The sequence below is a fragment of the Hyperolius riggenbachi genome, chromosome 6 (genome assembly GCF_040937935.1).
Source record: "Hyperolius riggenbachi isolate aHypRig1 chromosome 6, aHypRig1.pri, whole genome shotgun sequence".
NCBI classification, from domain to species: domain Eukaryota; kingdom Metazoa; phylum Chordata; class Amphibia; order Anura; family Hyperoliidae; genus Hyperolius; species Hyperolius riggenbachi.
The window spans coordinates 31,326,085-31,340,284 of NC_090651.1; the positions used below are offsets into that span (position 1 = coordinate 31,326,085).

The window sequence follows — 14,200 nt, forward strand, 5'->3', positions numbered from 1 at the left end:
AAATGTAGAGGTTCCACTACCAGAGTTACTGAAACATACGAGGGGGTGGTAAAAAGTTCTTGGTATGATCCACTTCCCACAATCAGAGCGTAATTTTGGCAAAACTCAGAGGCAGGCCTGACATTACATCACATGAGCCTATCGGCACAGGTGTCCTGGCACCCTAGACTTCCCCCTCCATGAACCTACAAACCCCCCGCCAAATCACACCACAAGTGTGCTGGCTGGCCCAGCTGTCACCTCCCCCTTACATCCCTTGCTCATCATAGGAAGCTACAGGTGCCCCTTAGTATTAGGTAGCCAGAAATACCTTTAATATTAAGTAGCTAGAGGTGCCCCCAAGTATTAGGTAGCTAGAGGAGCCCCAGTTGAAGGGAGATTTCATCAGTGGAATGCAGAGACCTGGGTGAGTAACCTCTCATACTTTCATCAGGACTCTGCATAGGGAAGAATGGAGGGAGGCACTTGATGAGGGGAGTGAGCCCTCTTTCTATCATCAGGCGCCTGTAGGCACATGCCTACAGTGCCTTATGGTAAATCCAGCCCTGCTCAGAGGCGTAGCTAGGGTTTTCAGTGCCTGGGGACAAAGACAAAAGTTTTTGTGCCCCCCTCTGGACAAAATGGCCATGGCCACGCATCAGAGTGTGGTTGTGGTCATGGGTGAAGTCAAATGTACAAATGTGGTTTAGATAGCCAGATGTGCCCCCTTCCCCTGTCCAGATAGCCAGATGTGCCTCCATTAAAGAGAACCCGAGGTGGGGTTCTAACAATGATATCTGCACACAGAGGCTGGGTCTGCTTATACTGCCCAGCCTCTGTTGCTAGCTCAATCCCCCCTAAGTTCCCCCTGCGCTCTGCTATGCCCCTGAAATCACAGCTGCGCTGTTGACACGCAGCGTGTCGCAGCGGGCTGTGTTTACCTATGCAAGTGTCAGTCTCGCCTCTCCCCCACCTCCTGCATAGTTCCGGTCCTCGCCTGCGTCCCTTCTCTCCAATCAGCGGGGAGGGAAGGGACGCGGGCGGGGACCGGAGCTATGCAGGAGGCGGGAGGAGCGGCGAGAGTGACAGTACATAGGTAAACACATCCTGCTGCGTGTCGACAACGTGGCTGTGATTTATGGGGGCAGAGCAGAGCACAGGGGGAACTTAGAAGGGATTGAGATAGCATCAGAGGTTGGGCAGTATAAGCAGACCCAGCCTCTGTGTGCAGATATCATTGTTAGAACCCCACCTCAGGTTCTCTTGACATAGCCAAATGTGCCCCACTTCATATAGCCAGATGTGTGCTTTTTCTGCTGATGTTAACGTTTCTGCACTCCTGCAGAGGGAGGAAGAGAAGCAGGGGCACTTCGGGCAGCCAACAAGCCGCCTCTTCTGAACGTGCGGGTGCAGCAGCCATGCTGAGTGGCACAGTGCTGCGCCTGTGGACTTGTGCCCCCCTCGCTCCCCTATAGCTACGCTTGTTATAAAGGTATTATAAATATACGGTCAGCTTGCAGTACTGTACTCATGCTAAGTTTTCAATTTCCTTGAGATGGTTGACAGAACCATATCGACATAAAATGTATGAAATTTTCAAGTGTTGAACTCCAGACCCTCATGAAGTCCCTTTCCTGAAGAAACAAGCTTTTAAGTAAATCTTTGAGCATATGATGGAAACACTCAAACCAGAAGAAGTGGCATGCTAACATTCAGGGTGGAGATTTGGAAATCAAAGATGTAGCAAGATCTGAGAAGCCTTCAACACTGTCAATGTCTACAATTGTTAATTATGACCTGATTTTCTTGCATCTTACCTAAACTAATTGCCAAGACACAAGAGATATCCAGGAAACCTGTTGGGCTTATGATTCACATCACATCACGCTGGGTAGGCAGGTGGGTGCCAAAATAGTGTAATGCCGATCAGAAACGATATCGAGTGTGCACCTCAAGGTTGGTTTTTAACCTTTTTGAGCAATCTAGTGTTTTAGTTTAAATGTAAAGGTTCTTATGATACAGGTGGCTTCTCCATGGCCAAAAAAATAAAAACCCTCAAATTTGCTGGTTTTTAGTATATGAAAGGTTTTTACCTGAATGTGCGCAAAGATGCCAAATAGGTAATGCAGAATACCTCTACTGCTCTAGCTTGCTGTGCTCAGTAAAAGTGGGAGAAGTTGAGAGGTGCTTAATTAACTCTAAACTTAAAAATGTCCATAGATTGCTTACGCATTATATCTCTACCCCATCGCCACACCCCACAACTCAACATCCTTCATACCCACATTCTTTCCTTGCTTTGGTAATGCCTGTGTGTATCTTGGTCATGCCAATAAAGCTCTTTTTGTTTTGATTGGATTTGAAGCCGTAGTAGGGTGTTCTCTTTTTGCAAGACCACGCACCATACTCACAAGGCTGTTGGCGAGGCGAAGAATGTCTTGGGATTTGAGTGCCTACACCATTCACCCTACTATCTACCGGTAAATCTTTCTCTATTTGTTTCCAAATCATAAAAAATGAACAAGTTTTAACAGAAGGACATTTTTCAAATTATGAGGTGAATTATAAAGGTGATAGTTACAGCAGAGCAATATTACAAAAGCCAGACATCGTGATTTTTTTTGGGGGGGAGGGGAAAACGATTCAAGGAACTTGAGGAAATAGGTGCCAAGGGCGTGGAACCTTATCGTGAATATATGAAGCAGCATGTAAATTCATGGTTCTAGGTCTAGGACGTTCCCTTTTTAGTCAGGCCTAGAACGTTTCAGCATCCCCTTGTAGATCATTTAACTCTCTCACATCTACTAAAACTGGAATAATGGTTCTGGTTGGACTGACCCGTTAAATAAACCCTAATGAGTTTCTTTGTCATATCCAAGTCTGGTCACTTCCTTTTCACAGTTCATCTTTGATGTATTTGTGCCGTGCCAGGTGTTTCTTTTCCAGGGCTTCTTGCTCCTTTCTGTGGTCCTCACGTAACTTTCTCCTCAGCTGGACCTGCCTCTCCTTCTCCAGCTTCTCCATCTCTTCAAGCTTAGCGAAATCTTCTTCCAGCTTCTTCCATCTCTGTTTCTTTTCATCCTTTGCATCCCTCTCCTCGTCTTGTATGGTTTTCATCTTCAGTTCTGGTTCCTGTCCGAGATCACAGCACAGAGTTGGGAAGAGTGGTATTAGTGTGAATAGCATACACAGGCAATACGTACATACATTCATGGAACTGATACTGCAGCTGAGGAAGCGCTACAGCTATAACATCGGAAAGAGTAAGGCTAGGTTTGCACAAATGCCGCATGCACGACGGCATGTTCACAGCATTTCCTGAGAGGATATTCTGTGCCCCGTGGAAGCCTTCAATGCAGGGGTAGGGAACCTATCGCTCGGGAGCCAGATGTGGCTATTTTGATGGCTACATCTGGCTCACAGACAAATCAGTAGGGGTTTATTCACTAAGCTACACTGCTCAAGCAGCGCAGCTTAGTGTGGCAGCGCAAGTATAATTTTCAAAGTAGGCACGCTGCTTCTGTAGCATATACTACTAACTTACTCGTGCTCCCCCCAAAAGGAACAGCCGCTCCAATTGTCACACTCTTGACCCTGTCAGGTCCAGTGACTTTGTAGGACGAGATCCCCACACTTTGATTGGCCCAAAAGGCTGCCTGTTACTTGCCCGGCTGATCAAGTGTATACACATCACCATAGCAACAGGGAAGTGAGCCCTTTGCTGCGCATGCGCACTGTGCCAGTTTGAAACATATTGTATGTCTCTTAGGGAAATACGTTTATGGCTCTCTCAGCCAAAAGGTTCCTGACCCCTGATCCAGTGAATGTATTCACACTACTCACCATTGTGCATGCCCGCCGCTCATGCCATTGCCACCACCATTTGAGTCCTCTGTGCTGTAGACACCGGTAATGGGCTCTGGGAGAAGGGCTGGTAAGCTCAGAGCCCTGGCAGAAACATAGGGCTTCCATTAGATAGATCAATGGAAATCCTTCCTAGCAACAGGAAGGATTCTCATTGGTCCACTGCTCCGGGAGCCAATAAAAATCCTCCCTGGTGCTATGGAGGAATCCCACTGGTCTTCTGCACTCCAATGATAGCCCTATGGTTCTGTTGGGAAACCAATACCGGTGCTTGTCTCCAGCCCAGCAGAGGTCAGCGAGTGTGGAGGACCCAAATGGCAACCGAAGGCACAGAAGACAGGTGAGTAGATGCGGAATGGAGGGCAAAAACAGCCTACTGGGAATGGACACTGTGCGTTCCCATCAGCTTTCACTGATTCCGCGAGTATCCGCAGTGTATGCGGGCTCCGAAAAAATCATGCCATTCGGAAATGTGCGTTCTGTTCCTGCTCCATTCCGCTACATTGAAATTGTCAAGTGTAAACGGATCCTATGCTTAACATAGAATTCATCTACACATGCATTTCCACCCCGCTAGATCAGAGTGTTTTTAGCCCTAATGTTTAGCCTTATCACTTTACAGCAATATTACTTATTCAACTGGGGATTCCCACTAGCTCTGGGCAGAACTACAGTCTCTTACTATTGTGATGGTCAGAACAGATGTCTGCTTGTTTTTGGTTTGGATTTGGATGGAAAGGTCCTGGATGGTGACTGTTGTTGCAGTACCGAGAATCCAGGAGAAGCCTGGATTGGTGAGTGAGCCAAGACTGCCATTAGGCCCGTGGCAGGGTGTCACTCACAAGCCAGTGTGGCTGCAGAAGGCAAGGAGCCTGAGATAGAATAAGTACAGACTCAAAAGGTTGTATATTTTGTGCTGTGCCTACAGTGTGGTTAAAGAATACCCAGAGTGGTGTATTTTTGTTGCTGTTTATGGACATTGTTTTGGCTGTTTTGAACTTACCCGGGGCTTCTAATGGTCCCCCCTCAGACGTCCTGTGCCCACGCAGCCGCTTGCTTATGCTCCGGTCCCCGCTGCCGGTTAATTTTGGAATTTGCGACTTTAAAGTGGCAAAACCACTGCGCCTTGTAAGGGCAGGCCAGGGACGTCAGTGAGAGCGAGGAGAAGGCCTCGCAGGCGCAGAGGCAAATTTAGGAAATGAACTGGCGGCGAGAAACCGGAGCATCGATGACTGGCTGCGCAGGCACGGAACGTCTGCGGGGGACCATTAGAAGCCCCGGGTAAGTTCAACTCTTTTTCCCCCTACCCCCCTACATTACTCCTTTAACCTCCCTGGCGGTATTCACGAGCAGAGCTCGGGCTGGCTGACACATGTCAGGAGCGGTAAGCCCGAGCTCTGCTCGTGTCAGCAAAATCAATGGCTGCAGTGAATTCCTGGGTCCCGCGCGCGATCAGCGCTTGTCAGCGGGACCCAGGCTTCTTCCCCCCGGCCGCCGGAGTCCGCATTACCTTCAGATCTTCCGGGACCCGGCGGCCAATTAGCTGGGAGGATCGGCGGTGCGTCGTGACGTCGTGGGCGGCGAGAAGGGAGGGAGTTTGTGAAATAAAAAAAAAAATGCCTGCAGCCAATCCCTGGGTCCCGGCGCGATCAGCGCTTGTCAGCGGGACCCAGGCTTCTTCCACCCGGCCGCCGGAGTCCCCCTTACCGCTCTGATCTTTGGGGACCCGGCGGCCAATAGACCATAATAGCCGATCAGCGGCAGAGTGACAGGGGCAGCGTAGGGTCACAGGGGAGGGAGGGGATGGAGGGAGGGGAAGGAGGGAGGGAGGGAGGGAGGGAGTATAAAAAAAAAATTAAAATAAACTCATCTGATTGGGCGAAAACAGCATTGTATTGGATACAATAGGATTTTGTATCCAATGCAATGTTGCCTTTTGCTTCCTGGTTTGCTGAGAGGAGTTGTGGCTGTTGAGCTGGAGAGGAGCTGGCTGTGATCTCTGTGATCTGTGAGTGCTTATCTTGATTTCTGCCTACCTGTTACCGATTTTTGCCTGGACTTTGACTATTCTTTCTGCCTTCTGATTGGATTTGATTGATTACCCGTTGCTGATTTTGCCTGGACTTTGACTACTCTTTCTGCCTTCTGATTGGATTTGATTGATTACCCGTTGCCGATTTTGCCTGGACTTTGACTACTCTTTCTGCCTTCTGCCTGGATTTGATTGATTACCCGTTGACGATTTTTGCCTGGACTTGGACTACTCTTTGCCTGCTGCCTGCACCGACCTCTGCCTGGATTTACTATGGCATCATCCTCCAGAAGACGTCTCACCGTGGAAGCGCTGGCGGAGTTGGAGGACAGCGATCTGCAGTCACTGGCGGACTCCAGTGACAGCGACGCACCTGGGGATCTGTCATCCGACCCAGATAGCGACAGCGACAGTGACGCCATCACCAGCGACGTTAGTGATATCCGGGTTTGGTGCCCCATCGACCTTTCTCAGGCTCCGCCACCGCCCCCACGTTTCCCTTTTACTGGGGAGCCTGGCCTGAAGAAGGAGTGCGAGTGCAACCCCCTGGCATACCTGCAGCTTTTCTTCTCGGAGGCGGTTATTGAGAGGATAGTGGAGGAGACTAATCGCTATGCGACCCAACAATTGGCTACTCCTCAAGGACCCTTTTCCAGAAGCAGGACCTGGGAGCCGGTAACAGCAGCGGATATTTGGCTGTTTTTGGGCCTGATCATTCTGCAGGGAGTGGTGGGGAAGCCCCTGCAGAAATGGTACTGGAGCACGAATAAAATCATTGCAACCCCCTTCTTCGGTACAGTTATGTCCGAGTATCGTTTTTCCCTTATAATGAAGTTTCTCCACTTTTCTAACAATAAAACTTTTGAGGAGTCGACCCACCCTGCTCCAAAACTAAAAAAAATTTGGGAGGTCTACCAGATGGTGGTGGAAAATTTCAGGACCACGTATGTGCCACAGAGGGACATCAGCGTGGACGAGAGCCTGATGGCCTATAAGGGAAGGCTGAGCTGGCTCCAATATATTGCTTCCAAGCGGGCCCGCTTTGGGATCAAATCATACACGCTATGCGAGTCAAGTACCGGATACATCTGGAATACTATTTTGTATACGGGAAAAGGCACAAAATTTTGTCCCAGGTTTAGCGAGTTTGGAGTGGCGACATCGTCTGTATTGTCCCTTCTGGAGCCTTTGTTGGACAAAGGCTACTGTCTCACCACAGATAATTTCTACACCTCCCCTGAACTGTCTGAGATTCTTATCAAGCATAAGACTGACACCTATGGCACTGTTAGGGCTAACAGGAGGGAGATGCCGTCGGCCTTTGCCAAGCAGAAGCTGAAGACTGGGGACATAGCTGCTTGGCAGAAAGGGAAGATGTTAGCCCTCCGGTGGCGGGACAAAAAAGACGTCTGTCTCCTCTCTACTGTTCACGACACCTCCACTGTCCCCACCAGAACGAGAGGAGGAAAGGATATTGTAAAACCGCAGGTCGTGATGGACTATAACCACACCATGGGTGGTGTGGACAAAGCTGACCAGGCGGTGACCTTTTATCCTGCTGTCAGGAAGCAGCAGAAAAAGTATTACAAGAAGATTTTCCGGCACCTACTAGAACAAAGCATTTGGAATGCATACATTCTGCACAAGCAGGGAAGTGACAGGCCAGTGACGCACGCTGATTTCATCTGGAAACTGTGCGAATGTATCTGTCTAAGGTACCAGACTGCATCGGATGCCAGAGTTGGACGCCGTGCCTCTTATGTGGTAAATCCGGAGCGCCTCACTGGCCGACATTTTATGGAATACATTCCACCAACTCCCAAAAAAAATGCCCCAACTAGGACATGTCATGTGTGCTGCAGCAAAAGCGACGAGAAGGGGAAAAGAATCAGGAAAGAATCACGATTCTACTGTCCAGACTGTGATGTTGCCCTGTGTGCAATTCCTTGCTTTAAAATATACCACACACGGGAGGTGTATTAGGAGTATATATGTACATACTGCATAATTTGCTGCCTTATTTATACAGTTTTATTTCAGATTATTGATAAATTTATTTACTTCAACAATTTTGTGTTCCTGACTTTTATTTATATGCAGAATGTCTACCACACTTTTATTCTGATGTATTTTGGTGAGTTAAGACTTAAAAATCGGAGGCCTAAAATTCATGAAAAAAAATGTACCGCTTTTGACTCCTAATTCCTGACAGAAATGGACCGCCAGGGAGGTTAAAGTACACCTGAAGTCTAATATAAAAAAGTTACATGCTTACTTTAGTAGTGGGAAGCCTGAGGATGGCCCAGAGGTTATCTGGACCCTTCTGCAGCCCAGTAATGACCCTCTTTACCTATCTGATTCAGTGCAAGTTGAATAGATTTCTTCTGGCGCCTGACTGGTAGCCACGGCCCCCTGGACTCACGGCCATGACTGCGCGGGCGGTCTCCCTCTAGCTCCGCCACACCATCGGGAGGATGGGGGACACTCTGGCTCCCCGGACTCCGGCGACAGGGCACACTTGCTGAGGTTCGGCTCACCACGTGGTCGGCTTAGCTGTTGGCCCACGTGGTGCCGGCCCCAGCCGCTCCATGTCGCTCCACCGCTGCCACTTTGCCGCTACCATTCGGGTCTCCCCACTCGCGCTGCCTGGGCGCTCCGATGAGCAGGTCCCCGCTGGCGCTGACCCACCACTTCATCGCCGCTGCCCAGGGACATCGCTCACACTGCCTGCGGGAGGGTTCCACGCTGCTGCGGCTTCACCACCGGCCGCTCCGATCTCCTCTCTGCTGCCCGCTTCACCACCGGCCGCTCCGATCTCCTCTCTGCTGCCCGCTTCACCACCGGCCGCTCCGATCTCCTCTCTGCTGCCCACTTCACCACCACTGCCTGGGGATTCTTTGCCGCCGCTGCCTGGACCACTGCAGACACACGGATCCCCCTGCCGCTGATCCAGCACTCCATCACCGTGACTGGGACACCGTGTAGCCTGGAGATGCGATCTTGGAAGACCCACGTGGCTTCCACACCGCCGCTGCCTAGGGAACTAGGACGCATCCATTAAAGGTACAGGGACTGCTCCGACACTGCTGCCACAGCTGCCTGCACACACTGCAGCCATTACACACCAGGCCACCTCGCCTGCCAGCACACCATCCAAGAGCCTTCTGCTGGGAGCCATCTCTGCCCCTGCTAGGCTGCCTGGGACCCGGCCCTTTTGCTCTTTGGCCAACTAGCAGCTCCTTGTTTTGACTGCTGCCAGGACCCGCTACATGCACCCAAGGGGGTAAAGACAGGACCAGGACACTAATCAGCCAGATTACATCGGAATCCAAGGGGACTTACTTCACTTTTTTTTCACCTCTCTCCTATCTTTCCTCCATCTCTTTCCCTGGGTCAGACCATGGGGCATCTGATTCAAAATATCGCTACAAAAGCGTTTTGAGGGCCCAGATGGCAGCGGATTACCCCCCTGGTCCTTCCCCTGGGTCCATCTTATATGTATCTTCCTGTCTATGCCTATGTATGCAATGTACCACTGTATATATGTATGCATCTACTGTATGTATCTGCATGTACCTGTATGCACTGTATATACTCTGTAACTATTGCCTATCTACTGTATCCACTGTATGCACTTTTATGTGACTGCACCATCACCGACCCTGCTTGTGCCAAAACCAATTCCGGGTACAACTCCGTTGTACTTGGCGAAATAAACATGATTCTAATTCTGATTCTGGCTGTGCTCCTGGCCGTACATGAGCAGATCTGTTGTACTGGGTGACGTAGTGGCACGGTGCAAATATTCTCGCTTTTTTTTGTCTGACCCAGGAGTCAAACTCGTGACCTCATGTTTCAGTCAGGGGCAGTACCTCTGGACAATCTCAGCTGACTATTCTTGCCTTGCAGCACTGGGTCCCTGGTTTGAATCTGGACCAAGACACTATCTGCGCAGAGTTAGTATGCCCTCTGTATTTGCTTGGGTTTTCTCTGGGTACTCCAGTTTCTTCCACATCACAAAAAACATACAGACGGGTTTATTCCCGTACACCCCCCCCCCCCCCCCACACACACACACACAAAAAACTACAATAGGAACATAAGATAGTGAATGACTATAGTACAGGGCTGCCCAATAAATAGGTCGATCGCGATCTACCGGTAGATCGCGACCGCCTCCTTGGTAGATCGCGGCCTCTTGGCCGCGTCTCGTTAATGTTTGTTGCGGCCAGCAGCTCGTGTTTAGCTGCTGGCAGCTGGCCAATAAGAATGCATGCAGGCGAGGAGAGAGGGAGGAGAGAGGCGGCGCGTCCGCTGCGTCATGGCTGGGGGCGGCAGCGGGCAGCCTGTGTAATGTGCGTGTGTAACGTGCCCGGCGCCGCCCCCAGCCATGACGTAGCGGCCGCGCCGCCTCTCTCTTCGCCGCCGCTTCTCTCCTACATCCCATTGGCCTGCCAGAGTCTCTCCTCGCCGCCTCTTCTCCTCCGCCTGCAGGTACATATACCTGGCTAACCTACACTGGGGGGCCCTATACCTGGCTAACCTACACTGGGGGGCCCTATACCTGGCTAACCTACACTGGGGGGCCCTATACCTGGCTAACCTACACTGGGGGGCCCTATACCTGGCTAACCTACACTGAAGGGACCTATACCTGGCTAACCTACACTGGGGGGCCCTATACCTGGCTAACCTACACTGGGGGGCCCTATACCTGGCTAACCTACACTGGGGGCCCTATACCTGGCTTACCTATACTGGGGGGCCCTATACCTGGCTAACCTACACTGGGGGCCCCTATACCTGGCTAACCTACACTGGGGGCCCCTATACCTGGCTAACCTACACTGGGGGCCCCTATACCTGGCTAACCTACACTGGGGGCCCCTATACCTGGCTAACCTACACTGAGGGCCCCTATACCTGGCAAACCTACACTGAGGGCCCATATACCTGGCAAACCTACACTGAGGGCCCATATACCTGGCAAACCTACACTGAGGGCCCATATACCTGGCAAACCTACACTGAGGGCCCATATACCTGGCTAACCTACACTGAGGGCCCATATACCTGGCTAACCTACACTGAGGGCCCATATACCTATGCTGCAGGCACATATACCTGGCTAACCTACGCGGGGGGGGGGGGGGCGTGCTTAGCATTTGAGACGTTGGTAGATCTCCTGGCCTCGGCAAATTTAAAAGTAGCTCGCGAGCCGAAAAAGTGTGGGCACCCCTGCTATAGTAGGATTAGAGTAGCTGTCCTGAGGCACAGGTACTGATATGACTATGGAAAGTGTTGCAGAAGGTGTCAGCTCTATATAAATATATAGTACGGTAATAACGATACTGGGTATGTGCGGACCTTTTCTCGGAGCTCAGCCAGAGGAAACCTCTTCAACTCATGCTGACTGCTGAGTCAAAATATGTAATTAGGTTTCCAATGCTGGATTGGTTGGCTACAGAGGGGTTATGGGAAGCTTCTGAAAAATCTGCAGGAATCCCACTATTGAGGTAAATATCTAAACTTTTTTTTCAGACTTTAGGTGTACTTAAAGGGAACCTAAACTGAGAAGGATATGGATTTTTCCTTTTAAAATACCAGTTGCCTGACTCTCCTGCTGATCCTGTGTCTCTAATACGTTTAGCCACAGCCCCTCAACAAGCATGCAGATCAGGGGCTCTGACTGAAGTTAGACTGGATTAGGTGCATGCTTGTTTCAGGTGTGTGATTCAGCCACTACTTCAGCCAAAGAGATCAGCAGGGCTGCCAGGCAACCGGTATTTTTTAAAAGGAAACATCCATATCCCCCTCAGTTAAGGTTCCTTTTAAAAGCAAACCTGAAGCAAAAATCAACTGACGAGATAAACACTTATAGCTTTAGCTCTAAGCCAAAATATGACTTTCTTGGAATCCCATAGTCTTATTTTGATGTTAAATGTTAAAGCACTACCCTCATTTACAGTGAAACATTAAGTTGTTAATTTTTATTCGCCTCCCATACAGAAAAATCTTGTACTAAAGTTTTTTATGTTCCCAATGCTAATATGTTGTTTTCTTACCCAGGCATATGTTTGATTACCTGTAATTAAAGAGAACTTATGGTAAAATAAACATAGACTATAATGACAGGCTCTGTCTGCATGAGGACGGATTGGGGGGGGTTTGGGGGTTACATACACTACCTGTTCTGAAGTCTTCAGGCTAAGAGAGCCGCCCTGCCCCCCTTCTCGGCAGTGCAACGACAGCCATGCTTCTGAAGACTGACGAACGTCTTTGGAAACCTCCATCTGCATGGTCACGGCCTGCCCCCAGCTCTGCAGCCACAAGTCAGGACGTGGCGTCCTGATTGGTGGCTGCCGAGCTGGGGGTGGGCTGTGGCTCTGCAGGGTCCGTTCTGGGAGGGAGGCGGAGGATGACTTGACAGGATGGATAAAGTCAGGACAGGTGAGTATTTCACCCAGCGACCCCTCCCCCATCCTCAATCATGCAGAGAGAGCCTTTCATTACAGGTTCTGTTTGTTATGCTGGGAATACACGATGAGATTTCTCAGTCGATTTACTGTCCGACCTTATTTTCGATCAATTTTCCAATCGATTTTCTTATCAATTTTCATTCACTTCTATGAGAAATCGATTAGAAAAACAATCGAAAATAAAAACATGTTGGAAATTATCTATCGAACCATCTATCTAACACAAAATCTAATGGTGTATTCCCAGCATAACACTTTGGTTTGTGGACAAGTGGTGAAAAATAGAATAAATGCGAGTTTTAACCTTTAAAAAATCTGCCACACACATAATTCCATTGTCACTTACCCTGGTCTCACCCCATGTCTCATATCCGATTCTCTCTGCTAACTCTTCATCATTTGTTATGAGGAAGTTGTCAAAAATTGTGCCAGACTTCACCTGAAGAAACAAACTGAGGTAACTTAGTCCTGCTTATTATAATCAGAAAGAGTATGAGACATTTAGGACCAGTCAGAAATGAGCAGAAAACCTGTCAAATACAGTATGCTAATATCTTCTCATCCTTAAAGCGCACCTGAACTCAGAACTTCCTCTCTGCTCTAAAAGATACACAACGACATAATAACCTTTAGGATGGTTTCACAGTGGGACGTTAAAGTCCCACGTTACAGCAGCCAGTAACGCAGCCTAACTTACAGCACTGTAAAATCAATGTGCTTGTTCACAGTGCCCACGTTGCGTTACATAGTAATAAAGCACGTTTAAACAAAGTGCTGCATGCTGTACGTTATACTGGGCTAAGCTACGTTAGACTGCTTGCACATGCTCAGTAATGTTGGAGGAGGTCTCCTCTCCTCCTCCTCCTCCTCCTCCTCCTCCTCCTCCTCCTCCTCCTCCTCCTCCTCCTCCTCCTCCTCCTCCTCCTCCTCCTCCTCCTCCTCCTCCTCCTCCTCCTCCTCCTCCTCCGCTGCCAGCCACATGGCTAATTAATATTCACTGCACTGTGGAGACTCTGGTGGGACTGTAGTGTTGTCCGGATCATGAACGAATGGTTCATTTGATCCGGATCTTTTTTGTGAGTCGAATCATCCGGATCATCACAATGAAAGATTTGGTTCACAGTGGATGTCTGTCTGGAAGAAACAGGAACATACAGAATATACAGTGCAGGGAAAGTCCTGTCCTGCTAGTCATTTCACCCCCAGTCTGCTTCCCTAGTAAAATGATTTAAATGATTAGGTTCAAAGATCTGGATCTTTTCAATGATCCGATTCAAATGATCCGAATCCTTAAAAAGATCCGGACTTCCTATCACTAACCTGGAGCGGCTGCTTTGAGAGCTGCATAACGCAGCTCAATCTGACGTCGAACTTCACCACCATGCGTTGCGTTAGGGGCACGTTATGCGACCATAACGTCCCCTAAAACGCAAAGTCTTGGTGGGAAAGTAGCCTTAAAGAAAAACATTTATTTGTTACAGCTGATCCAATCCTGGAATAAGTCTGCATGTGTCTACTCCCTGCTTTCATGGGAGCAGACATAGGGTTAGCATCATGTGCTTTCAAATTAGCTGATCTGCCATAGCAGTCATGTGACACAGGGGAGAGATCAAATTACAACTTGTAATTATACACAAATGAGGGGGAATTAGACAGGCTAAACTCTCTAAATACAGGCTGCATTTCTCTAGGTTTTCCTTCTGTCCTGTGTAAGAGTTCAGGTCCACTATAAATGGAATGGCTGGGGGTAATCAGGGCCACAGATAACTGATTGATAAATTAGCAGTTGTATACATTTTTTAATGGATACTTAATTAGCTGGCTGGCTATTTGCAGCTTTGATTTG

General features: G+C 49.1%; 1 protein-coding gene across 1 annotated transcript in view; it reads right to left on the minus strand.

Annotated features, from left to right (window-relative positions):
• Positions 1 to 2,607: 2,607 nt before the first annotated feature.
• Positions 2,608 to 14,200, minus strand: part of LOC137522391 (calreticulin-like) — a 58,338-nt gene continuing 46,745 nt past the window's right edge. Inside the window, exons 9-10 of the mRNA XM_068242438.1 lie at positions 12,701 to 12,793; positions 2,608 to 3,111 (exon numbers count right to left, since the gene is read on the minus strand). Of these exons, the coding sequence (XP_068098539.1) occupies positions 2,875 to 3,111; positions 12,701 to 12,793 (330 nt within the window). The 3' untranslated portion in view covers positions 2,608 to 2,874. The remainder of the gene's footprint in view (positions 3,112 to 12,700; positions 12,794 to 14,200) is intronic.